The 15,171-nt window shown below is 35.3% G+C and overlaps 1 protein-coding gene across 1 annotated transcript in view; it reads left to right on the top strand.

Annotated features, from left to right (window-relative positions):
* axo (axotactin) overlaps window positions 1-15,171 on the top strand; it is a 564,741-nt gene that overhangs the window by 372,426 nt on the left and 177,144 nt on the right. The window contains exon 26 of the mRNA XM_090371184.1: window positions 14,626-14,720. Coding sequence (XP_090227310.1) covers window positions 14,626-14,720 — 95 coding nt within the window. The remainder of the gene's footprint in view (window positions 1-14,625; window positions 14,721-15,171) is intronic.

Below are 15,171 nucleotides of genomic sequence, written 5' to 3' on the forward strand. Positions count from 1 at the left end.
GAATAGATGTGCGGAAATTTGCCTTCAGCCAGCGGGTCATTAATTGCTGGAACAAACTTCCATCTGTCGTTGTGGAAGTTGATAGCTTAAATAAATTCAAGGAGGAACTGGACAAACATTTAGAGGGAATGGTTGTGTGAATTCTTTTTTTTTGGCTGATGCTACATAAGCTCATATGCTTGCTTTCTTGCATCACATGCCTCTATTACTATTACTATTATTATGAGGTTCTTGCTCTAGTTTATTTGTTTGCACGTAGTTCTAAGTGCAGTTCAGTAAAGCTAAGATTAATTCTGCTATGACCTAAAATGAAATGAGAGAATGAAATAATTTGCTTTAAGATAGTAAGAGTAATCTGTAATAGCTAACTCATTTCTTCATAATTCATTAACCATGTGTCATCATTATTTCAACAATTAACATTTTAGTAAATGTTTATCTATGCTTTCTGTAAACTGATGATAAAAGTATTTTGCTTGTTATTTCATACAACTGCAGTTTTTCCCTTTAAAATTACCCTTTTCCTTCCCATGTAGCAGGTTACAAAACAACCATGAAAAGGGAGTCGGGTATTTTTGTTTATTTGGGTCAAAAATTATTTCCCCCATTTTATTTTATTTATTTATTTTTTTTTTTCAAGAAAATAATGACTTGCATCTTATAAAATAATAACAATAGTAACAATAATAATAAAATTCCTTTATTGTACTTGTAGTCAGTACAGTTCCCTGAGACAGCTGTAGTTGGCCAGAGGGTTACAAACATACAAAGTCATCTACCTTTCAGAAACTGACAGATCGAATTCAAGTATGTAAACACCATCATTTAAGATACATCAAAGTACTTTGTGTTAAGATACATATGATAATTCTAAGTTGCTTAAAGCTACACCACACGTTAATACTAACATCAGCAGTAATAGTAACATATTGATGCATTAGAGAAATAAAATCAGTTCCACAATTAAATTTCACCATGGGAACTTGAAAATCATGGAATTTTTTAATGCTGACTAAGTAAACAAAACATGGTGCTTTCATACAGTTGATTGATACATATTACTGATAACAAAAGTGTGTGATAAATTCTGACCTCATTGGTTATGTTGGTTTTAATTTAGAGCCGAGTGATGAAGTTAATAAGTTAAATATAAGTTATTAAATAAATGCAGTAAATGGGATGCATGGTTCAAAGAAGGTATCATGAGATTATTCAGACCAAGTTCACAATTTTCATGGATTTTAAAATTATATCCTATATTTTCTCTAAGTAATAAAAGATTGCATATATATCCCACTCTTGTTTCACATGGTCAGTGGCCCCTGTAGGAAATCATAAAGAGTTCTCTTCTCAGAATTGCACTATTTTTTGTAATAAATGCAGCTTGAGAACTAAAGCAAGGAAACAGAGTTTTCTAATAGTGGGATTATGGTAGAATAATTTGATTAGTTATTAACATTAGTATGATTCTATAGCCACTCATAGTAGTTAGTGGATTTTCAAAAGTAGCCATTTCAGAAATGGGAATTATTTTCTTTATTTCCAGCTTTCCCATTGTGGCAAAAACAGTATTTGCCCTATGGAAATTGGTTGGTTAGGTTCGGTTCGGTTTGGTTTTTGGCACATGGGCTGTTATGGATATGGCATAATCTGGTTAATAGCATTTCTGCCTAAGGATATACATTCCACAAAAAAAATTAAGGTTAAGTATTTTTCTTGAAATTCAGTTGCTAATGGGAGATCATCAAATGGATCATCTTAATTTTGATATTTTATTTATTTATTTCGAATGCATTTATAGTCAGGATCCTTGGATTTGACTTGCTAATAGCACCTGGCCTGACTAGCTCAAGATACTGAGGAGGAAATCCATGACTACCGACAGCTGGTTTCAAACCCCACACACTCCACTCAGTACAGCCTTGCACTCTTGCTAACATGGCTACCGGGGCCCCATTTTGGTATTACAAAGTGCAGATAGAGTAGGAACTATTTTCTTGTTCTTGAGCCATTAAAAATTTAACCTCCTATGCATATTCTGTCTTTGCTTTGTTAATAACAAAGAAAAAATACAGTTAGACACATATTCGTACCTTACATAATTTATTCTTTATCAATTATTTGACAAATTTATCCGACCATATTAAGAATCAGTAGACATTCATATTAGGTTTTAGGTCAAGAATATTATTTCTGCAAATTTCCTATTGCCATTTCAGATAAGCAGTAGGAATAGCAAGTGCTTTTGTTTGGATTCTCAAGATCAGTATAAATAGCTAAAACAAAAGTTATAAAAGAGAAGTGTGGTTGGTCCTGTGGAATTACAGCTTTAAGCTGTAGCTGTTATTCCACAGGCTATAAAATTTATTACATATTCTTTGGCATTTTTGAGGGAAAAAATGGGGGGGGGGGAATAAGACAATTGCAAAACCCAGTTTTTTTCTACTAATTTTGTGTAAAAGTTTTACTAGCAAGTAAGAAACAGACTTAAGGGAGGAGTAGCTGTACAGGTAATGAAAGGGGTCATTTCGATGTGCTTTTGCTTCACATGAACCTTGAATGATGCAACATTAGTACAAAGATAACAGCAATATGTTAACCGAAAAGACAATACGTTTTTATGCATAAAGAAGCTAATATCCTCAGAGTGAATGAGAAAGGTGTGTCAAAAAGTAAAAAAAAAAAAAAAAAAAAATATATATATATATATATATATATATATTAAAAAAATAAATAAATAATAATAATAATAATAATAATAATAATAAAGGCTTTGAAATGTCTGTATATTTAAAAATAATGCATTATTTTTAATGAATGTAGTTTTCAATGTAGGGCTCAGAAGCCTTTTTGGAGTTGTGTACAGGTTTCTTTGGTGTGATAGGGTGGATAGGTTTTCTTGGTTTTTAGTAATGTTGATAAATTTTTGAAATCAGGTGGTCTGCATGTAAGGAAACCACCTCCCACTAATTTCCAAAATAGTTGCACCAGGTTAAGTTGGATTTTTGAAATAGGAGAGGACATTCACCTTGAAATTAAATTTTACCAGATTTGGAGCAATTAAACAGTCATTTTACTGCGCCATTTGGTTGGAGGGGGGGGGGTTAGTTTTTGGTTCCCATTTTAGCACCAATGCTGTAGATTGTTGCCATCCTCTGTAATGTACTTTTTTGTTAACCAGTGTTAGCATTAGTAGAGGCATTTAATGCAAGAAAGCAAGCTTATATAGCATCAGCAAAAAAAAAAAAAAAAAAAAACCTTCCCATTCCTCCCATCCATTCACTCCAAACGTATGTCTAGAACTTATTCCATCCATCCATTCACTCCAAACGTTTGCTTTGAACTTATTTAAGTTGTCAACCACCACTATGACAGATGGAAGTTTGTTCCAACAATCAACAACCCTCTGGCTAAAGGCAAATTTCCACATATCTATTCTACAATTAGTATTTAGTATTTATGTTTTAGAAAAAATACTAATTACTGAGTACTGTGGATCAAAATGTTAATAAATATATTAGCATCTTCAGTTCTGTATGACAACTTTCAGAGTCTGATGTGGTTAGGCAGTATGAAAATCCCATGCCTAATTTCCAAACTTTTAATTTCATTAAATTTATTTTGCCAGGCACCAGGTGTTTTATTCACTAAATGAAGTTTGTGTTTTTCAAGTGATGGGTTTTCACTGTGAAAGGTCATGTACGCATTTTTCAAAAGGAAACTTTTGTATTCTTTCATAAGAGGGTTGAACTATTCTAACAGTTGAATAGTCATTGCTATCAGTTCAAAATGTTGATGAGTTTCTCAAAAAAATGCAAACCAAGCTGCTGACTAATACAAAGCAATTGCATAAAAAATTTCAACAGTTGACCTGGAAATGTCAGTCATTTTAGATTATAATAAGCCTCTAGGTTTGATATTGAAGCTATCAATTTATTTTCTGTATTTTTCCAAGCAAACTTCTAGTTTGCACTACCAGCATAAAAGTTTCAATCCTTATGTAACTTTCTTCACTAGCCCGATGACCATTGCTGAATATCAAGGACACAAGTACAGAGTTTCTGATGTTGTGTGTTTCAATCCACATAATACTGCAAAGTGCAATAATATTTTTGTTCAGGTAACACTTCATTCAGTGCACCCATGATCAATACAAATTTATTACAATGTGATATATATTTCAAAAAATTAAAATTCAAAACTTTTCTTGTGTAAAAGTATCTGGTAGGACCCGTAAACAAGTAGTATCAGATAGGTGGGGGGTGATCCCATTGAACTAGTCATCTGTACTTGTTATCTCTGTTCTCTTAGATTAAATATAAAGGTTAATTGTATACTTGTGCACATTCACCATCACTACTTTTTGGGCCGACCGGCCTAGCCAGGTGAGTAAAGTGCCTGCCTGGCAACCCAAAGGTCGTGGGTTCAAATCCCACCTTGGGCTTGGATCAGAGCAAAATGCAAAAACTTTGGGAGGTGCATTATGGCCACAGAAGCCGATGCACCAACAACAAACAAAAAAAAAAAAACTACTTTTTGGTCGTTGTTGAGTTCACATGCCTTCATATGTGGAAACTTTTCCACATATGAAGGCAACTTGTAACATCTGTGAAGACTTGAATGAAATCGCACTATCTCATATCAAGGGTGTCCAGTAGCAAATTTACCAAGACGTACAGGACTCCCATGTTCTGAAGGTGAACTATCCAATTCAACTAAATATGTTAACTGTATGGCAACTGTAGCAGGGACAGAAAGAGGGAGCAGTGCAGATGACAGAGAGGAGGTACTAACATCCCACAGTGAGCCCCCTACTGATGATGAATTGCAGGAATTAGATATTAGCATTAGTGAGGCATATGACAGAGTTTGTTTGTTATTTGGTTTTTAGGAGCATTAGCAACTAAGGCCATATTGCTCTGTGATATGCGGTGGTCATTTCCGTATCCTCCATATTTGGTGATGATGGGCTCGAACCCCGGTCTAATCAAGAAGTGTGTGTTACGCACTGCTGCTCCTTCCCACTTGGCTACGGAGTCTCCCCATATGACAGAGAGGAGGTGCTAACTTCCCCCTACTGATGATGAATTGCAGGAATTAGCATTAGCATTAGTAGAGGCATACGATGCAAGAAAGCAAGCTTAGTAGTAGTAGTAGTAGTAGTGGAATCTGATGCAAGAAAGCAAGTCTTTGAGCTTATGCAGCATCAGCCAAAAAAAAAAAAAAAATCACACCATTCCCTCCAAATGCCTGTCCAGTTCCTCCTTAAATTTATTTAATCTATCAACTTCCTCAACGACAGATGGAAGTTTGTTCCAGCAATTAACCACCCACTAACTAAAGGCAAATTTCCGCACATCTAGTCTACATCTGTCTTTTCTTAATTTGAATTTATGCCCCCTTAGGTTCATAATCTGAACAAGTGGAAGGATCCCATCAGAATTCAGCGTGCTTAATCCATTCAAGGCCTTACACACCTCAATCAGATCACCATGCAGGTGCATAGTCTCCAGCCACTACAATTTGCAGAACTTAAGCCTCTCTTGGTAAGAGGATCCCTTCATTCACCTCACCAATCTTGTTGCCCTTCTCTGTACACGCTCAAGGCGTGGCCTGACCATTGCCTTATACAGAGGGACAATCACCTCCTTTTTCCTGCTAGCAAAATTCCTATAAATCATTGACAAAATCCCATGACCTACCCTAGCAGCTTGTCTGCATTGCTCAGAAAACTTCATATCTGATTGTTCAATTACTCCCAAGTCTTTTTCATTTTCTACCACCTTAAGTGTAGTACCACACAGTTGGTACATTTCTCTGGGGTTACTTCTACCCATATGCAGTACTTTGCATTTGTCAATGTTAAACTTCAGTTGCCACTTCTTAGCCCATCTGAGCCCATCTGCTGAAATTATCTAGATCCTGTTGCAGTAGCACACTGCCATTACTGTCATTAACAACCCTGCCAACCTTTGTATCATCTGCAAACTTCGACACTAAACCTGATATATCTTCATCAATATCATTGATAAATATATAAAACAACAGAGGACCCAACACCGAACCCTGTGGGACTCCACTAATAACATTAGTCCACGAAGAGCAACACCCATTAATTACCGCCCTCTGTCTCCTCCCACTCAACCCTCCTTTTATCCATTGTAACAACTTACCCTTAATACTATTCTGCTCCAGTTTGTACAATAGTCTTCCATGCGCAACAGTGTCAAAAGCTTTCCTGAAATCCAAATACAGGCATACCTCGGTTAACGTTACCTCTGATAACGAAGCTTCGATATAACGAAGTCGGCAATTTCAAGCCCCATTTAACATTAAAAAAAAAATATTCCAGTTTAATCACCTGAAATCTAAACAAACTGAAGAAATTATGGAAACCTTTGGGGCTTCTCGTGGTTGGTTCGAGAAATTTAAAAAACGGGTCAGGATTCATAGTGTAAAATTAACAGGAGAAGCTGCAAATAAGTTTCCAGAAAAACTAAAGGAAATAATTGAACGTGAAAATTTTCCAAATTTGGTGTTCAATGTTGATGAAAGCAGTTTGTTCTGGAAACGGCTACCAACAAAAAGCTTCATTTCTATTGAAGAAAAATCAGCTGCTGGGTTCAAAGCAGCCAAAGACCGTTTAACGTTACTCTTTGGATCAAATGCCTCTGGCGATTATAAATTAAAATTATTATTAGTTTACCATTCAGAAAATCCGAGGGCGTTAAAAGGTAACATAAAAATGAATTTACCTGTAATATGGAAAGCAAATAGAAAAGCATGGGTTACCAAGGAGTTATTTACTGATTGGTTTGTTAACCACTTTTGTCCTGAAGTAAAACGGTATTGTCAAAAAAACAACTTTGAAGAAAAAGCTCTTTTGTTGTTAGACAATGCTCCGGGACATCCTACTGATCTTAACACGTTGGACACATGCATTCCTGTCAAAGTTGTGTTTCTTCCAGCAAACACAACTTCCCTGATTCAACCATTGGATCAGGGAGTAATAGCATCATTTAAAGCTTATTATCTGCGTCGAACATTAAGCAGTTTAACTGAACTAGAGGATAAAGAGGAAATGACAGTTAAAACTTTTTGGAAAAACTACACCATTAAAAACGCAATTGAAAACATTGATAGTTCTTGAAAAGAAGTCACTAAGAAATGCTTAAATGGAGTTTGGCGCAAAATATGGCCAGAAGTTGTACTAGAAGAAGAAAATAACATCCAAGAAATTAGAAATGAAGTTATCCAGATGGTTCGATCAATAGGTTTCGAAAATGTCGATGAAGAGGATGTTAGAAATTTATTGAATGCAGAAGATGATGGTTTTTCAGTGGAAGATTTAGAAAACCTTGTTAGCAATGAAGACGAAGTTAAAGAAGTTCCAGCCGAAAAAGTGTTAAAAAACCAAAGATTTAAAAAGGTCCTAAAATGACATTGAAAACGTTTTAAATTTTTTTAGTGAAAATGATCCTGATTTAGGAAGATGTATTATTGTTAAGCGATCAGTGAAATGCAATAACTCCGTATAGGCAATTGTTAAATGAAAGAGAAAAAGAGCATAAACAATCAACTTTAGACTCGTATTTTAAAATGTGATTTCACTTTGTATGTAAGTTGACTGTTTATTTAATAAAACTTTTCTTTGTCCGAAAAAAAAAGCTTTTCATTTTCTTTACGTAGGAACGTATCCCTATTCTGGCCATAGTATTTTTACCTCTGAAAACGAAGTTTCGCTTAACGAAGTAATTTCGTGGAACGCATCCTATTCGTTATTCGAGGTATGCCTGTATATGATATCAAAATTATTTTCTGCATCCAGTTCCTTTGTAACCACATCATAATATCCTATCAAATTTGTCAGAAAAGACTTTCCCTTAACAAACCCATGCTGTGTCTGAATTATTGCTGCAGTCTTGTCTAGATGATCCTGCAATGCATCTTTAACCAGTGACTCCATTATTTTAGCCGGAACTGAAGTTAAACTAACTGGTCTGTAATTACTCGTGTCACCCTTCGATCCCCCCTTGTGAATTGGGGATACATTTTCACATCTCCAGTCTGTGGGGACCTCCCCCCCCCGAGTCCAAGGATGCTCTCATAATTATGGCTAAGGGTTTGCTTAGTTGCTTGTGGATAGATCCCATCCACCCCAGGTGCCTTTCTTATGTTTAACTTCAATTTCTCCTCCACTTTGCTGTCAGTTATTGCAAAATCATTAAGCACCCTACTATAATTTGATAACCTTCTGCCATTTTCAAACCTTAATAACTCCTCATGTGTGAATATAGATTTCAAAACACTCATTCAGTTTGTTTGCTATCTGAGCAGGATCATCAACAGTCGAACCGTCGATATCAAGTGGACCAATCAGATTCATCCCCTTCCTTTTAGAGTTTATACAAGTAAAGAAATCCATGCTGTTTTTCTTAGCATCTTTTGCGAAAGATTTCTTGTAATCTGCCTTCGCCTGCCTAACCTCCTTTGTGACCTGATTACAGACTAGCTTATATCTGCCATAGGCTTCTGTGTCGCTTGGTAATTTATATGCATCCCATGCATTTTTCTTCTCTGTCATGGGTCTCATTAGTTCATTTGATAACCATTTAGGCCTAAACCTTGAACAATATTTCTTATTTTTTTATTTTATTTATTTTTTTTTTATTTTATTAATAACAAGATACACAACAGGTAACCATTAACAGTGTATCTGAGATCAGATCAATAAACATAATAACAATAATGTGAAATCCTACAGGACGATAAACATTGATATAGATTCAAACAATAAAAGCATATGTAAAACGAGGATTGTATTAAGTTAAGTTACCGGTAAAACAAGTAATAATTAATCCGTTAGAGAATAGAAAAATAATATAACAAATAAAAAGCTACAATAATTAGATGTGAGCTAGTCACTTTGCAGTTTAAGTGAAGAGGCAAACTTGTGGATGGAGTTCATCAGTGATTGGGAGTTGTCAAAGAAGTCAATGCGAGAGCCATTTGCTGATTCTGTTCAGTGGACTGAACTTCATTAAGTCCGTGTTGGCAGAGTCAAGGCTAATCGGTGTAAGGTTCCTGACTTGTCTACAAGGAGCATTGAAGTTTATTTTACTCAGGATATCAGATGCTTTGTAAATTCCAGTGATTACTTTGGCTAGAAGGGCGATGTCAGCAGTAACTCTTCTAGCGTACAGAGGCCTCAGATGAAAGTAATCACACAGCGATTCATAATACACTGAGTGATAGAATAGAGGATTGCTGTACGTAAGGTAACGGATAAAGTTTTTTTGGACTGCTTCAATTTTGTTAGTTAAAGTCTTTGTGTGAGGATTCCAGATGGGTGAACTGAATTCAAGGATTGGCAGAACAATAGTTTTATAAAGGATAACCGCATATCTGTAGTTTTTGAACTTGTATGTGTTCCGTTTGATGAATCCCAGTGTTTTGAATGCTTTGCTGGTGATTTTAAGGACATGGGCATCGAATTTAGCACTGCTGGAAAAGATAATCCCTAAGTCGTTAACTTGGTCACACCTTTCGATGATCACAGAGTTAATACTATACTCCGTATTCATTAGTTGTGGAGATCTGTAAGATGAGAAAGAATAGGTATGAAACGTTTAGTAGCTTCTACAATTAATTCCTTGAATTCTTCCCACTTAGAATTTACTGTTGGTAACATCGTCAGTTGATCCCACTGTACAGAATTTAAAAACTGTCTGAGACCACTGTATTCACCTTTACGGAAGCAAAAAACCTTTCCTTTACCCCTGATGGTAATTATATCTTTAAGTAAATCCCACATCAGTACACTGTGATCACTGCCACCTAATGGTTCCTTTATCTGCAAATTCTTAATACACGAATGATCACTGTTGATAACCAGATCAAGAGTATTACTCTCTCTGGTTGCCTCTCGAACATGCTGCTGCTGCTGCAGAAAACAGTCATCCAATAAATCCATAAAAGTCTTACTAGTGTGTGAGTGACCAACCCACAAGTTCCAGTCAATATCTGGGAAGTTAAAATCCCCCATTATAAGACATTCTGATTTATTAGCTCACTATTTCTCTGTACAATTGTTCATTGTACTCATTCGAGTCGTTGAGCCTATAACACACTCCTACTCTTATTTTTGCTTTCGCAGTGCTTATGTCACACCAAACTGACTCAGCAGTGCATTTCATCTATATCAACTGGATGCACTTCTTTTGATTTTATGTTTTTCTTAATTAACAGCATAACACCTCCTCCCTTCCTATCCTGTCTATCCTTTCTATACACATTGTACTCCCCAAATTCCAGTTCTGCATTCCTTATATCTGGGTGACACCACGTCTCTGCTATCCCAACAATATCCGCCTTTGATGTCTTGACCAACACTTCATATTCTTCAAATTTATTTTCTATACTTCTAGCATTGGTATACATGCAAGTATTCATTTACCTATCCTTATTATTAGTTACCCTAACACATCCCATATACCCACCTGTTTCACGATGACTGCCATCAGTCCCTGAAACCCCCAGCACCCCTTGCTCCAGGTCATATAGCATCAGCCAAAAAAAAAAAAAAAACCCTTTCCATTTCACCCATCCATTCACTCCAGATGTTAGTCTAGTTCTGCCTTGAACTTATTTAAGTTGTTGACCACCACCACTGCAACAGATGGAAGTTTGTTCCAACCACCAACACCTCCTGGCTAAAGGCAAATTTCTGCACATCTATTCTACAATTGTCTTTCCTCAATTTGAATTTATGCCCCCTCAGGTGAGTAATCTGATCAAGAGGAAGAATCCCATCAGCATTGAGCTTGCTCAAACCATTCAAGGCCTTATACACCTCAATTAGACTCCTCACAGGAGTCTAATTGAGGTGTATAAGTCTCCAGATGCTGCAATTTGCCTAGTCTCCAGATGCTGCAATTTGCAGAACTTAATAAGCCTTTCTTGGTAACAGCAACCCTTTGTTCCACTCAGGGTTGTCCTTCTTTGTACTCGTTCCAGCAACTCTGCATCCTTCCTAAAGTGAGGCCTCCAGATCTGTATGCAGTACTCAAGGTGTGGCCTGACCATTGCTTTAACCAAGGGGACAATCACCTCCTTGTCCCTGCTATCAAAATTCCTGTATATATTTGACAAGACACCATGAGCTACTCTTGCAGCCTGTCTGCACTGATCAGAAAACTTCAGATAAATATTCATTATTCATGAGAGAACATCAAAACCCATCTCAGATATAGTCAAAACCTTCCTGAGAAGGTTTGGCTCTCAGTGAAGTCACTGAAGAGGTACAGGTACTTTCACTACACAATCAGTGCACGAAGTTGTTTGAATAGTATGAATGACTTTTCATTAGTGAGTGCTGTGAAGTGAGGCTGCTACTGATTATTTGAGTATAGACATTTTTTTCATAATAAGCAAAAAAGCTGTCATCCCCTCTGTATTCCTTTTTTAAATGAGCCCCATACATTTTATACAGTTTAAGGTATATTTGTACATTTAAAAAAAATATGTATAAAAAAATATTGTATAAAACTTCCTTTTTTTTTTCTTTTTATTATTTCTTTAATAGTAAATTATCAAAAAATAAAATAAAATGTGGTGATTATTTATTTATTTTTTTAAATTTCACACAAAAATACAAAAGAAAAAAAATTAGTATCCCCAATCCCCAGCGATTTTCACCCAGAGTTGACAGGAATGCATTCTCTGCATTAAGATAAGGGTATGAGAGAAGATGTGATAAGATAAAGGAAAAGATTAGTGGGGTATACTTGTAGTCTTGCTTATAAACTCCTCTGACCTTCATTTGACTATCTTGAAGCATAAACAGAAAATTCAAATAAAAATTGATTAGCCACGCAATTAAACCATGATTATAAATCATGATTTACTTTGAGTATGACTTTATGGAGTCTTTGCTGATTTCACAAGCAGTGATTCTAGAAACAAGAGTCAAAGAACAAAAATAAACATGAAATATAACTGATTAAATGTTCAGAAGATGATGTCAAGGAAGCCAGAGGCTGTTGCAAAAAAAAGAAAAAAAAAAACAAACCACCCTTATCCTGTTGCTTCTCTTAAAAGGCCTGCTAGAAAGGTACCCAGGGTGCCTTTCTAGCAGGCCTTTTAATTTTCTTAAGCTGTTGCCTCAACTACCCATGTAAGAAAATAATTGTCCCAGTGATCGACAACTGTCTAGCTCAATGAAAATGCTCTACTATGTAGTCTATATATCATCCTCTTAGTTTGAATTTATGCTTGCTGGGATTAGAATCACTTAATACTTTAAAAATTTGGCTTTCATTCATTTTGCTTTCTCCTTTAGAGCTTATAAACCTCAGTCAGATCTCTCTCTCTCTCTCTCTCTCTCTCTCTCTCTCTCTCTCTCTCTCTCTCCTTACATGCCTTTTGCCTTTGGCCAATTCCAAATCACTTTGGACCTTTTCAAGAAACTTGACATTTTTTAAAAATTTTTATTTTATTTTATTATTTTTATTTTATTTTAAGGTGTCTCTGTATTTGGACACAGAGTTCCAAATGTGTAAGTCATTTTCCGAAGTCAAGTTTAAAAGTTGATGCAACAGGTACTGAATGATTTGGCATACATTTATTGATGAATCATTTTAAATTTGCAGTAATTCACCTAGTAATTCTAAGGAATTACTAGGACTCCAATCTACTTTTTATCATATAGGATGGCATGATATCCACTTATACCACTCTGTTTTGAAATGTTATCATGCCAACTTTTCTAATTTTATATGATGCTGAAATTCAAGTGTCATCGGTCAAAAGAATGTCACTGAAACTGGTTCCTGAACTAGGCCATATGGTAACTCCTTCTTAAACTGCAAATCACATGTCTGGATGGTTAGACCTTGATATGTGAGCTACAACCTCACTGTGCCACTCAGAAAAGTGTAAAGGATCTTCACAGCAAAAATATTCACCATTAAATCTTCAAGCCCATCATTTGGAATATCTGCTCTTGGAAAATGGCAGTAAATCATTGACTGATGTTATATTTTTAAGCTTTGTTATAAAAACTAAGTAAAAACTATTAATATAACACAAATTACATTATAAGGATAAAGGAAATGTTAGTTTGATGCTGTTAATGATGCTTTCAGAGAGCGAGAGAGCATAATTTTTGCTATCATGGTTCATTCACATGGTGGTGTAATAGAATGTTACAAAAAAAACAAAAGAAAATGAGGTGGCGAACATTAACTGTAGTGTACTGGAACAGCTGGGAGATCATTGCTAAATGTTTATTATAAAATGAAGTTTGATGCTTGATTATTATTGTGTGCAAGAATAATATTGAGTTAGTATTGTAAATTATATTTTTGCTGTTTTTGCACCAACTCTGGAACAGACTATATAAGCTTCTATTGAGACCTCTTTGTTTTTAGCCATTAGAAGAAGACTATTCAAAATGGATAGTCTGAAATGTGAAAATTAATCTTCTAAAAATTATTTTACTTTTTTAATTTTACTTTCCAAATTCCAACTTTTAATGTCTAGTTATAAGCTCCCCAGAAGAATTGGCTTCTTTATATTTTATTAAACATTATTTTTATAGCTGAAATCTGAGCTTCGATCTATTCTCTATTATGATTGAAGAACCCTATGAGGTTGGGATTTGGATGCATAGTGATTTCTTGCTTGCACTGAACAAGTGAAAAGAACTTAATTAGTAAGTGTGAGATTAGCATTAGTAGAGGCATTTGATGCAAGAAAGCAAGCTTATGCAGCATCAGCCAAAAAAAAAAAAAAAAAACCACTTCCACTTCACCCCTCTGTTCGTTCAAAATACCTGTCCAGCTGAGCCTTAAACTTATTTAGGCTATCAACTTCCACGACAAGGGATGGAAGTCTGTTCCACCAACCAACCACCCGCTGGCTAAAGGCAAATTTCCGCACATCTATCCTACATCTGTCTTTCTTCAATTTGAATTTATGCCCTCTCAGGTGATTATTCTGAGCGAGATTATTCTGAGCATGCTCAAACCATTCAAGGCTTTATACACCTCTATCAGATCACCTCGCTGGTGCCTAGTCTCCAGACACCGTAATTTGCAAAACTTAAGCCTTTCTTCGTAAGAGCACCCCTTTGTTCCATTCACTGATCTTGTTGCCCTTCTCTGTACTCGTTCCAGCAGCTCTACATCCTTCTTGAAATGAGGCCTCCAGACTTGTATACAGTACTCTAGGTGTGGCCTGACCATTGCCTTATACAAGGGAATAAACACAGTAACACATAAAAAACTGACAAACAGTTTGTAAACAAGTTCTATATCCATCCACAAAGCTGCTTTACAAACAAGTTTACAAATTGTTTGTCAGTTTTTTATGTGTTATTGTGTTTACCTTCACACTTACTAATCAAGTTCTTTTCACTTGACCGGTGCAAGCAAGAAATCACTATGTATTCTCTATTAGTTTATTCATACCTCTTTATATATGAGTAAATATGCATTCAGTACGTGACATTAGAATAACTGTCTTAATTTATAAATACATATATTTTTACTGAGTTAACTTTACTACATTGCTATAGTATTCATAAAAAAATACTTTTTTTTTCTAATTTCTACATCATTTCAGTGATTCGAAAGATAATCATGAAAGAAAGCAGCTTTGTGGATGGATATAGACATTGGGTTTATTACACACGTATTGGGGATGAAGCAACAGTCATGGTAAGTTAATTACTTCTTGTTATTGAAGTAGTAAAATTTCAGTGTTTATTCTAAGTATGATATAGTAATTTCGGAGTTATTAAAAAATTCATTTCATTTAAATGTATTGAATGTTTTAGTAAATGCATGGAATGAAGAAATCAGATATCTGGAATTCAATTGATTAATAAAACTTAATAATTATTCAATAATGCTGATTATTTTAATCAACTGTTTATTACTATCATATAAGATTTAAATGTGAAAGTGTCTACAATTCTGCCAGTCTCAATAGGAGGGAGTACTTGTTGAGAGTTTTGTCAATCAAATCAGCTTGGAAGAGACTGTGCAAGGTTCATGCAATAGAATTTTTCTCAGCATGGTCTGTGCTTGTTAACAGGAGAGACTGTTTTTAAAGGGATGGGATGCCCTTAAATAGAGGAAGCGTAAGAATATTTGCTGAATGCTATTA

Source organism: Mastigoproctus giganteus, chromosome 4 (genome assembly GCF_048544385.1).
Source record: "Mastigoproctus giganteus isolate SK-2022 chromosome 4, ASM4854438v1, whole genome shotgun sequence".
Taxonomy (NCBI): domain Eukaryota; kingdom Metazoa; phylum Arthropoda; class Arachnida; order Uropygi; family Thelyphonidae; genus Mastigoproctus; species Mastigoproctus giganteus.